Below are 13,627 nucleotides of genomic sequence, written 5' to 3' on the forward strand. Positions count from 1 at the left end.
AACACACAAGAGTTGTAGGGCAGCTAGATAGCCCACATATTTTTAACGAATGCGAATTCACACCAAACATAACTCCAATGTTCCCCTGACCGAACATACCTCCAAAGTGAACAGTAACATATATAACAATATTATTGCACTGAAATCTCCCGGCAGCTTTATTACCCACCAATTCTGCAGGAGTATAAACTCACCTGATACATAAATCCCACGTTCTGTCTCACAACATCGAAACACAACACACAACAAGACCAACGACAATGCCTACTAGCTAAATATATTATTTTAGCTATCTGTCAGCTTCGTCGTTTCTAATTGCCAGCGGGTGGTGATGTCAACTTCGCTCTCCTCGCGGACATAAATTCAAATAACTCGGCCCGATCGGGCAACGCTTTTTTCACTTTGTCGGCTTTACAAAATTGGTCAGCCCATGCACTTAATAGCGGCGTTTTTTGTGTGTCGATTAAAACTATATTGGTAACCTTCTCGGCCGTTTGGATGGTTCCCAATAGCCCGCCCAATGCTATTAATTTGTATATATATATGTGATTTTAGTATTTTTTAAAATTTTATATTAAAAAATCTAAATATATAACACCAAAGGGTTCAAATCAATGTGAAGGACGCTTTATCTGTATCTTTAGTCAAAACTAAATGTTTTGCTTGCTCCTTGAAATAGATTCCGTAACTAATAAAGTCATCAGTTTGTGCATGAAGCAACTCATCGTATTTATTAATTGATTTTGAAAGCATTGCATTAATAAATACATTATCATGTATTTATTAATTGACATCTGCATCCACCCACTCTCACTTCCCAAGCGGTCGCTTATCCCTCTTAGTTCTTGACTTACCCTCCACGATTTCTTTGAATGCGTACAACTTATTGTGCAGGTTATTTCATAGACAAATTATACTGATATATACATTTCTCTATTTAATTCATTTTTAAACCATTACGTTTTATTAAAATTTATAAAAATATAATTAAGAGGGGGCGATTTTCATTACGTTGTACGATGGCTGAAGAAAGTTTTATGACTCTTTGATCGGTAGATGAGATCTTTGGAATTAGATTGCCTGATTGTGAAAACGAATGGGTAAGGTTGAGTGAGCAAAATCGGCAAGAATTTTGTAGCTTGATTCTTTTGCCACGGTAATCTCATATCTTTGCCACACAGGTGGAAAATTAATTTGTGATATATGAATCGGCAAGAATTTTATAGCTTGATTCTTTTGCCTCGGTAATCTCTCATAGCTTTGCCACACAGGTGGAAAATTAATTTTTTATATATATATTACTCTATTTATGAATAGGAATTTTTTTATTTTTATTTTTATTTTTTATTTATTTTTCAGGGCGAAAAAGCACGATTATATTTATATAAGATATATAAAAAGGCCACATGTACATTCATTGAATACATAGCATATGTCTCAAAAGGATCTGGATCTGGATCAGCATAAAAAGGCCATGATCAAAAATGGGGAGACAGAGCCAAATATACAAGACTGTTCTCCCACAATCTGATGAAAACTGGAAACAGGAACCAAAATAGGATCAGCCAAAGCACTATGCTACAAAAAGATATCCAAAGAAAAACATAGGAGAAAAACTTTGAGATATGTTCCTGTGGAGACAAAAAAACAAGAAACCACATCATGATACCACAGACCTGGAAACATATAAAGCAGAAAGACAAACTAAAAGGATCTGATGATCTGCAAGAGAGAAACTAAAAGTCATAAGGATAAAAATCCTGTATGGAGCATATTTTCCTTTCAAAAAAGACCTGTAGATGCCAAAGACCAGGAGCCTCAAGAAGACCCTTCTTCGATAAAGCATCTGCCTGCTGATTTTTATCCCTGTAGATATGATGTATTGAGCCATCCTTCAGAAGATTCCAGTAGAACTTTATCCTGTCTAACCATCCAACGAGGTGAGGACTGGAGATGGTATTTTTTCCTGTGACATATTCCACCATGATTTTTGAATCTCCGTAAATAGAAACACCCCGAAGATTAAGAAAGAGGCAGAAGTTTAAAAGGCCAGCGAGGGCCATTGCCTCGGCTATATTGTTGGTGCCTCTTCCCCCATTCCAAAAAATTAGAAATTGAGTGTCCATATCTACTAAAATATGAAAACCACAACCACATGATCCATTTTGCTCAGCGCCATCAAAAAACGCTCTTGGCATAGACGAGTGTACCTGTGAAGGGTCAATGCCAACCTGTTTCTTTTGCTTGGGGGAGAAAAAAGGGACTGCATCATAGAGAGTAATAATGTTAAAAATGATTTCCAGAAAAGGGGAGCTTCTTCCTTTGAAAATGAAATTATTGCGCCATTTCCAGATGCTCCATACAAAGGTGATGAAAATTATCCTCCACGACTCTTTTTGCTGACTGCACCAAATAAAAGCTTCCTTTATAGTAGCGTGAGATAGATGTTGAATGCCGAAGTAATTCTCCAGAGATAGCCACAGTTGCTGAGTACCAATGCAGTTAAAAAATAAGTGATAGTTATCTTCCTCTGCAGACCTGCAGATGGGGCAGAAACCTGGCCCCTGCCATCCCCGCTTTCTTAAGTTCGCCCATGACAGATTTTTATTGTGAAATAGCAGCCATGAGAAAAAAACCATTTTGGATGGGCATCCAACTTTCCAGAGAACGGGAGGGAATGTAGAATTGCAAGAAGACTGTTTTCGCCTAATCAAGCTCTGATAAACATCCTTTACCCGAATGGAATTCATCCCCTTTGCATTTTTCCAAGTTAAATAATCATGCTCCGACGAGCGGAAAATGCCACAGTTCCTGAGCTTTATCCTGAGAAGGTCCCATTGAGCTGCAATGTCAGCCGACATTTTCAGACTATCCACTTCGCACCACAGTGGAATAGGACGCTGCCATCCAGAGATTAAACCATCCCAGAAAAAAATACCTCTTCTATGGAGGAAAGCTAGGAAAGATTCCGGAACAATGATCTCCTCCATGCCACTTAGAAATGAATCTTTTCCGATAAGGATCTTTTTTCCCGATTGAAATCGCCATATCAAATTCTTCAGAAAGAAGTTTTCAATTTTACGGAGACTTAACCAAATTGACGATCCATAGGATGAACCAATCCTATCTTTTATGAACCAGAAAGATAAATCCTTTCTGCCTAAATACTTCATCTGAATAGCTTTGCTCCAGGGCCCTTCGTCGAAAACACCCCTCCACAATGTTTTGCATAAGAGGGCCTTTCTGTTGGCATTATGATTCAGGTTGGATGCTATGGCACAGGGGTTGTACTTGATGGCAATTCACTCAAGTGGCAAATCTCTGTTCAGGCTCTCAAAACGATGAAAATAAGGGGTTCGCAGGTACACCGTTGAAAAGGTGCGGGCCCGTAGGCACGCCGTTCACAAAGTGCAGTCATGTCCGCGGGTTATCCGAACAGAAGGTGCAGACCCCCAGTTCACTCACTTCAATGCAGAGAAGCGCGCACACGTGGGAATTTTTTATGTTTGGTCCATGGTATTTAGTCCGACGTACATGATCCTATGGTTTTGGTCCGTGGTATAGGATACAAATTATTGAACCCCTGGTTTTGGATCCCTTGTATTGGTTTTCGATGGTTTTGTTCCATGGTTTGAGTAAGGGCTTGACTATAAAAAGGAAAGGAGATCATTTGGCTAGACACTTGTGAAATTTGAATATCTTAAGATCTGAAATGTTGGGTGATCGGTTTGAAAAGCTAGATCTAAATCAAGGTAAAATCTATAAATTGTAAGGTGGATCTATTGATAGGTCGTGATCTCTCTGGCGCATGATCAGATCTGTGGATCTGACTGTCTGTGGCACATTGGAGGACTGTTAATTTGGCTCTATTCGGGGGTTCGCAGCCCAACATAAGGCGTAGGTGCGGGGGTCTGCAGCGCAGCAGAAGGCGCAGGTGAGGGGGTCCGCAGCCCAGCAGAAGGCGCAGGTGCGGGAGTCCGCAGCCCAGCAGAAGGCGTAGGTGCGGGGGTCCGCAGCGCAGCAGAAGGCGCAGGTGCGGAGGTATGTAGAGCAGGAGAAGGCACATGTGCGGAGGTACGCTGTCGGGCAGACAGTGCAAGTGCGGAGCTGCGCAGTCCAGACACAGAAAAACTATGGATATCCACAGGTTTCTATTGGTGAAGTTGAGGACTTTTCTTAAAATATTTATTGGCTGCCTTTTATCTATTGCTGCAGAGTTCTGGGTTTAGGTTACTGGTATTGCTTTTCTGGTTACTACATTCTAAGAAGTTATTGGTTGATTGATTGGGTGATTGTAAAATGAGATTGGTTGATTCACGTGTACTTGATGATTATTTGATGTTTATGGATCCAGTTTGAAAATTTATGAAAAGTGGTCTTTGGAAGAAAAGAATTAGGTTAGAACCTACGTACTAGTAGATCAGCTAGTACAAGAGCTAAGGGGGTTGTAGCTCCCATCCAGGAGAGACTGGAAAATGAGAGAGGGTTGTAGCTCTCAACAGATTGCAACCTGCGTACTGGTAAAGGACTGCACTAGTACAAAATCATTGTAAAAGAAGTTTCTAATTGAAAGAAGATAGAGACATATTGCAGCGGGTGGTTTTCACCCACATTGGGTTTCCACCTTATATCTGGTGTTCCTTGGTGTGACTATCTGTTTTTATTGTTCTTGCTCATTATTATTTGGTACTGACATAAAAATTAATGATCAATATCTGAAGAATATATTAAAGTATAAATCTGGAAGATATATTGAAAAGAATTTGATAATACTGATTCACCCCCCCCCCCTGTGTTATTTCCAACAATTGGTTTCAGAGCAGGTCCTTCTGAAGAAGCTTTCACTTGAAGGAAGATCCATCATCATGAGCAACTACGAGAGAGAAGCATCTATCAAGCCACCAATTTTTGACGCGACAAACTTTGTATATTGGAAGGTAAGAGTTACTGCCTATCTTGAATCTCTTGGTACTGAAGTCTGGGACATCATAGATATAGGGTACACTTTTCCATCAGCAACTCCTACAGATCCGGCTGAGAAGAAGAAATATGAAACAAATGCAAAGGCTGTCAATACTCTATTAGGATGTCTATCTCAATCAGAATTCGTGAAGGTTATGCAGTATAAATCCGCAAAAGAAATATGGGACAAGATTGTTCTGAGCTATGAAGGAGATGAACAGGTAAAATGAGCAAAACTTCAAATCCTCAGAATTCAGTATGAAAATCTCAGAATACACAATGATGAAGTGTGGCTAACTATTTCCTTCGTCTAGATGAGATTGTTAATTGTATGAAAAATTTGGGTGAAGAAATAAAAGAGGCTGTTGTGGTTGAAAATGTTCTAAGATCTTTGTCCCCTAGGTTTGAATCTAAAGTTTCTACAATAGAAGAGAAAGAGAATCTACAAAACCTTACCATGTCACAGCTGCACGGAATTTTGACTGCTTATGAAATGAGGAAATGAGGACCATCAGACCGGAGAGAAGCTACCTTCAAGGCTTCAGGCAAAGGAGATTACTACGAGTCAGGATATGTGTCAGAAGAAGAAGAAGAATCAAATTTTGTCAAAAACCTTCAACGGGGTGTTGGACAATTCCGAGGTAAGTTACCTTTCAAATGCTTTGCCTATGGAAGAGTCGGTCACTATGTTTCCAAATGTCCTCATAAGGATAAGATTGACAAGGGGAAGGAACCTGTTAGATGGAACAAGAAACAGAATGCAAATAAGAAAAGCTATTACACTCATGAAGATCGTGATGGACTTTCAAATAGTGACGAAGATGAACGAGGTAATAATTATAAACTTTTAATGGATTTTGAAGATGATGATTACATGGATGCTATAGATGAAGAAGGTCTTTATGAAGAGATTTCTAAACTCAAAATTTGCTTAGAAGAGAAAAATGTGATTATTGATTCTTTGCAATGTCAACTGGATAAAAGGGAAAAACATCATGAAAAATTGGAATGTGAAATTGCTGGTCTTAGAAAAGAGATTGAGAAAACAAAAGCTCTTAATCTTAAATTTGTTAAAGGATCTGAAACTCTGGATGAGATTATCAATGTGCAGCGTTCTCCACTAATCAAGACAGGTCTGGGATATAATGGAGAAGCATCTCAAGCATCCACCTCCAAAAGTTATCTTGATGCAGCAAGGAGGAGCGAGCAAAGGCCTAACAGAAATCATCAGGTAAATCAGGGATAGGTTACCTCAAGAATGAACAAAGACTATCAAGAAAATTAGGGGAAATCTACCTTAAGGACAAACAGAAGCCTCAACCAGCCACAGGTAAAATCTTTCTCAAGAATGGGTGTCAGTAGAAACTACAATTGGCTGGTTGATAGATTTGATAATCACAGGAATTTCTTCAAAGGCACTGTTCAGTTGAAAGAAAAAGTCAAGGCTGGAAATTTTTTGTATGTTGATGGCTTGAAGCATAATCTATTAAGTGTTAGTCAGATGTGCGATCAAGGAACTGAGGTAATATTTTGATCAAATGGATGTAGTGTTCGTGATCTTGATACAGGAAAAACAGTGATCAAAGGCATAAGGACTCCAAATAATTTATACATATTTGAAGAAAGACAACAACAATCCTATTTGAGCAAGAATGATGAACATTGGTTATGGCACCGGAGGTTGGGGCATCTAAGTTTTTCATAGATAAGGAAAGCATGCAAATACCAGGCAGTTTGTGGTCTTCCAGACAATACAATATGCAAATCATGTCAGTTTGGTAAGCAAACCAGAAATAACTTCCCTGAGAAGGAAGGATCAGCTAGCAGGCCTCTTGAACTAGTCCATACTGATGTATGTGGCCCATCTAGAAAAAGGCCACCTCGAGGAGAAGAATACTTTATATTATTCATTGACGACTTCTCCAGGATGGTTTGGATAGGACTTATGAAGCACAAAGACGAAGCCTTCGAAAAATTCAAATCTTTCAAAGCCTTGGTTGAAAAGGAATCAGAGCACAAAATTAAGTGCCTCAGGTTTGATAGAGGTGGGGAGTTTACCTCAAATGAATTTTTCAATTTTTGTGAAGAACATGGAATAAGAAGGGAACTCTCTACAGCTAGGACTCCTCAGCAAAATGGAGTAGTGGAAAGGATGATCAGAATGGTTCAACAAATGGCTCGTGCTATGATTGATGAGTCTAGAACTCCCGCAACTTTCTGGGGTGAAGCTGCATTTGCTGCAGTTGTTATTCTCAACAAAACAAATGTCCGGGTGAACAGCACTCAAAGTCCTCATGAGCTCTGGTATGGTGAGACTCCTTCGGTGAAACATTTCAAAATCTTTGGAAGCAAATGCTATATTAAGAATAATGATGAACATCTTGGCAAGTTTGAACCTAGAGTAGATGAAGACATTCTCCTTGGTTATTCTCCTCACAGCAAAGCATATAAGTGTTACAACAAAAGACTTGGAAGAACAGTTGACAGCATTGATGTAGTGGTTGATGAAGAAGGAAACATTCCTAGGCAAGTAAATTATGAAAATATCGAAGAGAATGAAGACCATCCTTCAAATCAGACTGATGATGAAGAAGAACCTCAAAAGGCATCAGAGGAACAGATAAGGATAGAAGAGAAGACTCCATCCAGGTATGTTCAAAAGAATCATCCAGAATCTCAAATTTTGGGGAAAAAGGAGGCAGGCGTACAAACAAGAAGAACAATTTCAGAAGCTTCAAGCTATTTGGCATTACTCTCCACCACTGAACCACAAAATGTAAGAGAGGCATGCAAAGATGAATGCTGGGTCAAGGCAATGGATGAAGAACTTGAGCAGATCGAAAAGAACAACACTTGGGAGTTGGTTCCTAAACCAAAAGATAAGAATGTCATAGGGAAAAAATGGATCTTCAAAAATAAGTTGAATGAAAATGGGGAAGTGATTAGAAACAAGGCCAGACTTGTTTGTAAAGGGTATGCTCAATAAGAAGGAATAGACTTTGAAGAAACTTTTGCTCCAGTTGCTAGACTTGAGGCCATCCAAATGTTCCTTGCTCTCTCAAGCTGTCAGAAGTTCAAAGTATTTCAAATGGACGTAAAATTAGCCTTTCTGAATGGAGACTTAGAAGAAGAAGTGTACATTGAGCAACCAGATGGTTTCATTCTTGGGAATGATCCAAATCTTGTATGTAGACTAAATAAGGCTCTTTATGGTCTTAAACAGGCTCCAAGGGCTTGGTACTACCGTTTGGACAAATATCTTCATCAACAAGGTTTTTCAAAAGGATCAGCAGATAGCAATCTTTATATAAAAATTGAAAATGACAAATTGCTAATACTTGTTGTGTATGTAGATGATATTATCTTTGGCAGCAATGATGAAGCTATGAGTCAAAGCTTTGCCTTGGTGATGCAGAAAGAATTCGAAATGTCTTTTCTTGGAGAACTGACATATTTTTTTGGATTGCAAATCCAACAGAATGAAGGTGGTATCTTTTTGTCTCAAACCAAGTACCTCAAACAGATTTTGAAGAAGTATGGCATGGAAGATTGAAAACCAATATGTACCCCTATGGTTAGAGGATGCAGCCTCAGTGCAAATGATGAATCAGCAGCAGTGCATCAACCAACCTATAGATCCATGATTGGAAGTCTGCTTTATTTGACAGATACCCGACCAGACATCATGCATGCAGTGGGAATAGTTGGAAGATTTCAAGCAAATCCTAAGGAAACTCATCTTCAGGCAGTTAAGAGAATCTTCAAGTACCTTCAAGGAACTCAAAACTATGGCTTATGGTAACCTAGAGATACAGATCTCACACTTCATGCTCATACAGATGCAGATTGGGCCGAAAGCATGGATGACAAGAAGAGCACAAGTGGTGGTGCATTCTTTATGGGTTCCAGATTAGTATCTTGGTTCGGCAAGAAACAAAGTTCGATTGCTCTATCTACAGCTGAAGCGGAATATGTGGCTGCTGCATCTTGCTGCACTCAACTCCTTTGGATGATGCAGACCTTGTAGGATCTTCAAATCACTTGTACACCACCTATCTCCATCTTATGTGATAATACAAGTGCAATTAACATTTCAAAGAACCCAGTCATGCATTCAAAGACCAAGCACATACTGATCAAGTATCACTTTCTCCGGGAACAAGTTTTGGAGCAAAAGATCAAATTGGCGTATGTTCCTTCTAAGGAACAAGTTGCTGATATACTCACCAAACCACTGCCCAGGGAGACCTTTGAATACCTCAGGAAAAAGCTGGGGGTAGTTGATGCATCATCTTGTTGTTGAATCTTATCTGTTTCAGAGATTGTTGGTTGTACGGGAGTTTCATATGGGGTATACGCGTACATTCGCTGGTTTATGGATTGGTCTGGCACAGGTTCAGGGGGAGCATATATTCTTCTAATCATACATTGTTGGCATTATTGTAGAAAGTCTTGGAGGAGAAAGTTCAGAAGGAGAACATGGATGCTGATCTGAATATTGTTGCTAATGTTTTGTCTCTATGTCTTATATCTCTTTTCTCAAGATCATTTATGGTGTATGGTGGATTATGGTTCTTCTTGAAGAAAATTCTTTTGCAGATCTGGCCTACAGTCAGGGGGAGAATGATTAGCTCAGTAGAGTAGAGTTTTTCAACATATCCTCAGGGGGGCATGAACCTTTGCCCTTGATGACAAAGGGGGAGAATGACTTTAACGATCTTGGGGTTGCCATCAAGTCCAAAGGGGGAGATTTTTGGCATTATGATTCAGGTTTGGCACTATGGCACATGTGTTGTACTTGATGGAAATTCACTCAAGTGGCAAATCTCTATTCCGACTCTCAAAATGATGGAAAATAAGGGGTTCACAGGTACACCGTTCAAAAGGTGCGGGCCCGTAGGCACGCCGTTCACAAAGTGCGGTCATGTCCGCAGGTTATCCGAACAGAAGGTGCGGACCCCCAGTTCACTCACTTCAATGCAGAGAAGCGCGCACATGTGGGAATTTTTTATGTTTGGTCCATGGTATTTAATCCGACGTACATGATCCTATGGTTTTGGTCCGTGGTATAGGATCTAAATTATTGAACCCCTAGTTTTGGATCCCTTGTATTGGTTTTCGATGGTTTTGTTCCATGGCTTGAGTAAGAGCCTACCTATAAAAAGGAAAGGAGATCATTTGGCTAGACACTTGTGAAATTTGAATATCTTAAGATCTGAAATGTTGGGTGATCGGTTTGAAAAGCTAGATCTAAATCAAGGTAAAATCTATAAATTGTAAGGCAGATATATTGATAGGTCGTGATCTCTTTGGCGCATGATCAGATCTGTGGATCTGATTGTCTATGGCACATTGGAGGACTGTTAATTTGGCTCTACTGGGGGTCTGCAACCTAGCAGGAGGCGCAGGTGCGGGGGTGCGCAGCGCAGCAGAAGGCACAGGTGCGGGGGTTTGCAACCCAGCAGAAGGCGCAGGTGCAGGGGTCCGCAACACAGCAGAAGGCACAGGTGCGGGGGTCCGCAGCGCAGCAGAAGGCGCAGGTGCGGAGGTACGGTGTCGGGTAGATAGTGCAGGTGCAGAGCTGCGCAGTCCAGACACAGAAAAACTATGGATATCCGCAGGTTTCTATTGGTGAAGTTACAAACTTGTCTTAAAATATTTATTGGCTACCTTTTATCTATTACTGCAGAGTTCTGGGTTTAGGTTACTGGTATTGCTTTTCTGGTTACTACATTCTGAGAAGTTATTGGTTGATTCATTGGGTGATTGTAAAAGGAGATTGGTTGATTCACATGTACTTGATGATTATTTGATGTTTATGGATCCAGTTTGAAAATTTATGAAAAGTGGTCCTTGGAAGAAAAGAAGTAGGTCAGCACCTACGTACTAGTAGATCAGCTAATACAAGAGCTAAGGGGGTTGTAGCTCCCTTCCAAGAGAGACTGGAAAATGAGAGAGGGTTGTAGCTCTCAGCAGGTTGTAGCCTGCGTACTGGTAAAGGATTGCACCAATACAAAATCATTGTAAAAGAAGTTTCTAATTGAAAGAAGATAGAGACATATTGCAGCAGGTGGTTTTCACCCACATTGGGTTTCCACCTTATATCTGGTGTTCCTTGGTGTGACTATCTGTTTTTCTTGTTCTTGCTCATTATTATTTGGTACTGACATAAAAATTAATGATCAATATCTGAAGAATATAATAAAGTATAAATCTGAAAGATATATTGAAAAGAATTTGATAATATTGATTCACCCCCCCTCTCAATATTATTTCCAACACTTTCCAAAAGATCACATATCCAAAAGACCCCATCCCCCCATATCCTTCGGCAAAGTAATATGTGACAGTTTCGAGAGGTGATATTTACTTTTTCCAGCCTGTCCCCCCCAGATAAAATTAGCAGTGAGCTTATTCATTGTTTTAATTATGCTTGAGGGGAGGAAGTACAAATGAGCCCAGTGTACAGCCAGCTGGTTTAAAAATGACTGTGCCAAGATTACTCTACCTGCCAAGGAGAGAGTTCGGTACTCCCATGCTGATATTTTCTTGTAGTATCTCTCTCGAATCCATTGCCAGTCCGCTATTGAGTAAGAATTTGCTTTCAGTAAAAATCCCAGATATTTAATTCCCCCACTGATGGATAGAGTCCCAATACCGAAAAGAGCAACTAACCAGTCTATATCTTCCTGATTTATATCATTATGATAAATAATAGACTTCGAATAGTTAATCTGCATCCCGATTTCCCTCTGGAAATTTTTGAGAATTTCATAGTATGAAAGCCATGTGATTCTGCATAAAATCCCAAACAAAATGATATCATCCACAAACAGATTATGGGAGATCACAATATTTCTGCAAATTTTCAACGGACGACACCTATTTTCCTGAACAACCTTATTTATATGTAAACTGAGAGAATTCATAGCTAATATAAATAGAAGCGGGGATAAAGGGTAGCCTTGGCGAAGACCTCTGGATGCAAGGAAGAAAGACGATGGAAGCCCATTTATGATAACCGCATAATTCACCTTTTCCACGCATGCCATGATCCAGTTTATCATGCCGACCCTCAACCCAATCTTCGCAAGCAGGCATCTAATGAATCCCCATTCCAAACAATCATATGCTTTACGAAGGTCAATCTTGAGAATGACTGCGTCACTCTTTTTTGCATGGATAGCAAAAAGACCTTCTTGAGTTGTTGCCACCGCATCTAGTATATTTCTTCCCTGTAGGAAAGCATGCTGGTCCATTGTTATGGATGACGATAGGATTCCTTTGATTCTTTCAGCAATTATTTTTGATATGATTTTGTAAGATATATTACATAGTGAGATCGGACGGAAGTCCATGAAAGACTTTGCATTCCCTTTTTTTGGAATGAGAGCAATATTAGTGGAGGATGTCTTTTGGTTGATGCTGCCCGACATCCTCGTTGCTTCTACCATCTTTAACAGGTCAATTTTGATTAGATCAAAAAAGTGAATGAAGAACTCTATTGACCAACCATCCGGGCCGGGGCACTTGTCCCTTTTAAAAGATTTCATTGATTTTAGCAATTCCTCCTCGGATACCGGCTGAAAAATTTGATCATTTGTGGCCTCATCAAACATCTGTGGAAACACTTCAATACCCCAAAGAATATCCTGGATACTGCTGTCTTCAGATCTCTTATACTGCCTCTCAAAAAATCTCACTGCCTCCTTTGAAATTTCCTGTTGAGAATGGAGAAAACCACCTTTTCCATCACTTATTTTCCAAATAGAGTTCTTTTCCCGCCTAGAGTTTGCGAATTTATGAAAAAAAATTGTATTTCTGTCGCCTTCTCTTAGCCACAGCGCTCTGCTCTTCAGCCTCCAGAACAGTTCCTCTTGCTCTAATAACTTTGTTTTCTTCTTTTGTAATTTCTTTATGTGAATCCTCATCTGAAAAGATAGTTGATGAGCAGCCATAGCTTCCGCTGCTTGATCCAATTCCGACTGGATTTTCCGAAGTTCGCTTTTGTTAGATTGTCTTTTGTTGTATTGCCACTCTTTTACCACTCTTCGGATATGTTCCATTTTATCTCTGAACGTCATTAAGAACGAGCAGGGATTGGATGATAACATCTCGCTCCAGGCATTTTTAATGAGTTCATTAAACTCAGGATCCTCCAGATAAGTTCTGTTAAATTTGAAGGAATATCCTTTCCTGTAACCACTAGCCTTCCATCCAAGCACAATCGGTCTATGGTCTGAAATGAAAACCTTCTCAATCGTTGAGAAAGGCATACCCATCTCATCAATTAAGCTGGCATGAAGAATAAACCTATCAAGTCTCTTTGCTATATAGGCCTTTTCAATTCTTCCATTTTCCCACGTCGGATGCATTTGGGGAGGGAGGATATCCACAAAATTTCTTTTCAGTAGCTCGTTTTTAATTCTCGCAGCCAGAGGATCCCTTTTCCTGTTGATGCCCCAGATCTCATCCATGTTTAGAGTGACATTTAAGTCCCCTGCAATCAGTAAATATTCAACATCAAAAATTTCAGAGGCAAATAGTTTGTCCCAAAAAGGCAATCTATTCCTGTAGGGAGCATATATATTCAAAATGTTTATAGGCGCTTTTTGTCCTCTCATATGAGCCGAGATTAGAATTCGAGCCAGACAACTATAAGTTT

At 39.8% G+C, this 13,627-nt stretch overlaps 1 protein-coding gene across 1 annotated transcript in view; it reads right to left on the reverse strand.

Moving 5' to 3' along the window:
- Positions 1 to 311: 311 nt before the first annotated feature.
- Positions 312 to 13,627, reverse strand: part of LOC149204701 (glutathione S-transferase U15-like) — a 136,497-nt gene continuing 123,181 nt past the window's right edge. The window contains exon 3 of the mRNA XM_089393356.1: positions 312 to 482. Coding sequence (XP_089249482.1) covers positions 312 to 482 — 171 coding nt within the window. The remainder of the gene's footprint in view (positions 483 to 13,627) is intronic.

This window comes from Pinus tabuliformis, chromosome 1_2 (genome assembly GCF_031772625.1).
Source record: "Pinus tabuliformis cultivar Carrire ecotype Pingquan chromosome 1_2, CPIR1, whole genome shotgun sequence".
NCBI lineage: Eukaryota > Viridiplantae > Streptophyta > Pinopsida > Pinales > Pinaceae > Pinus > Pinus tabuliformis.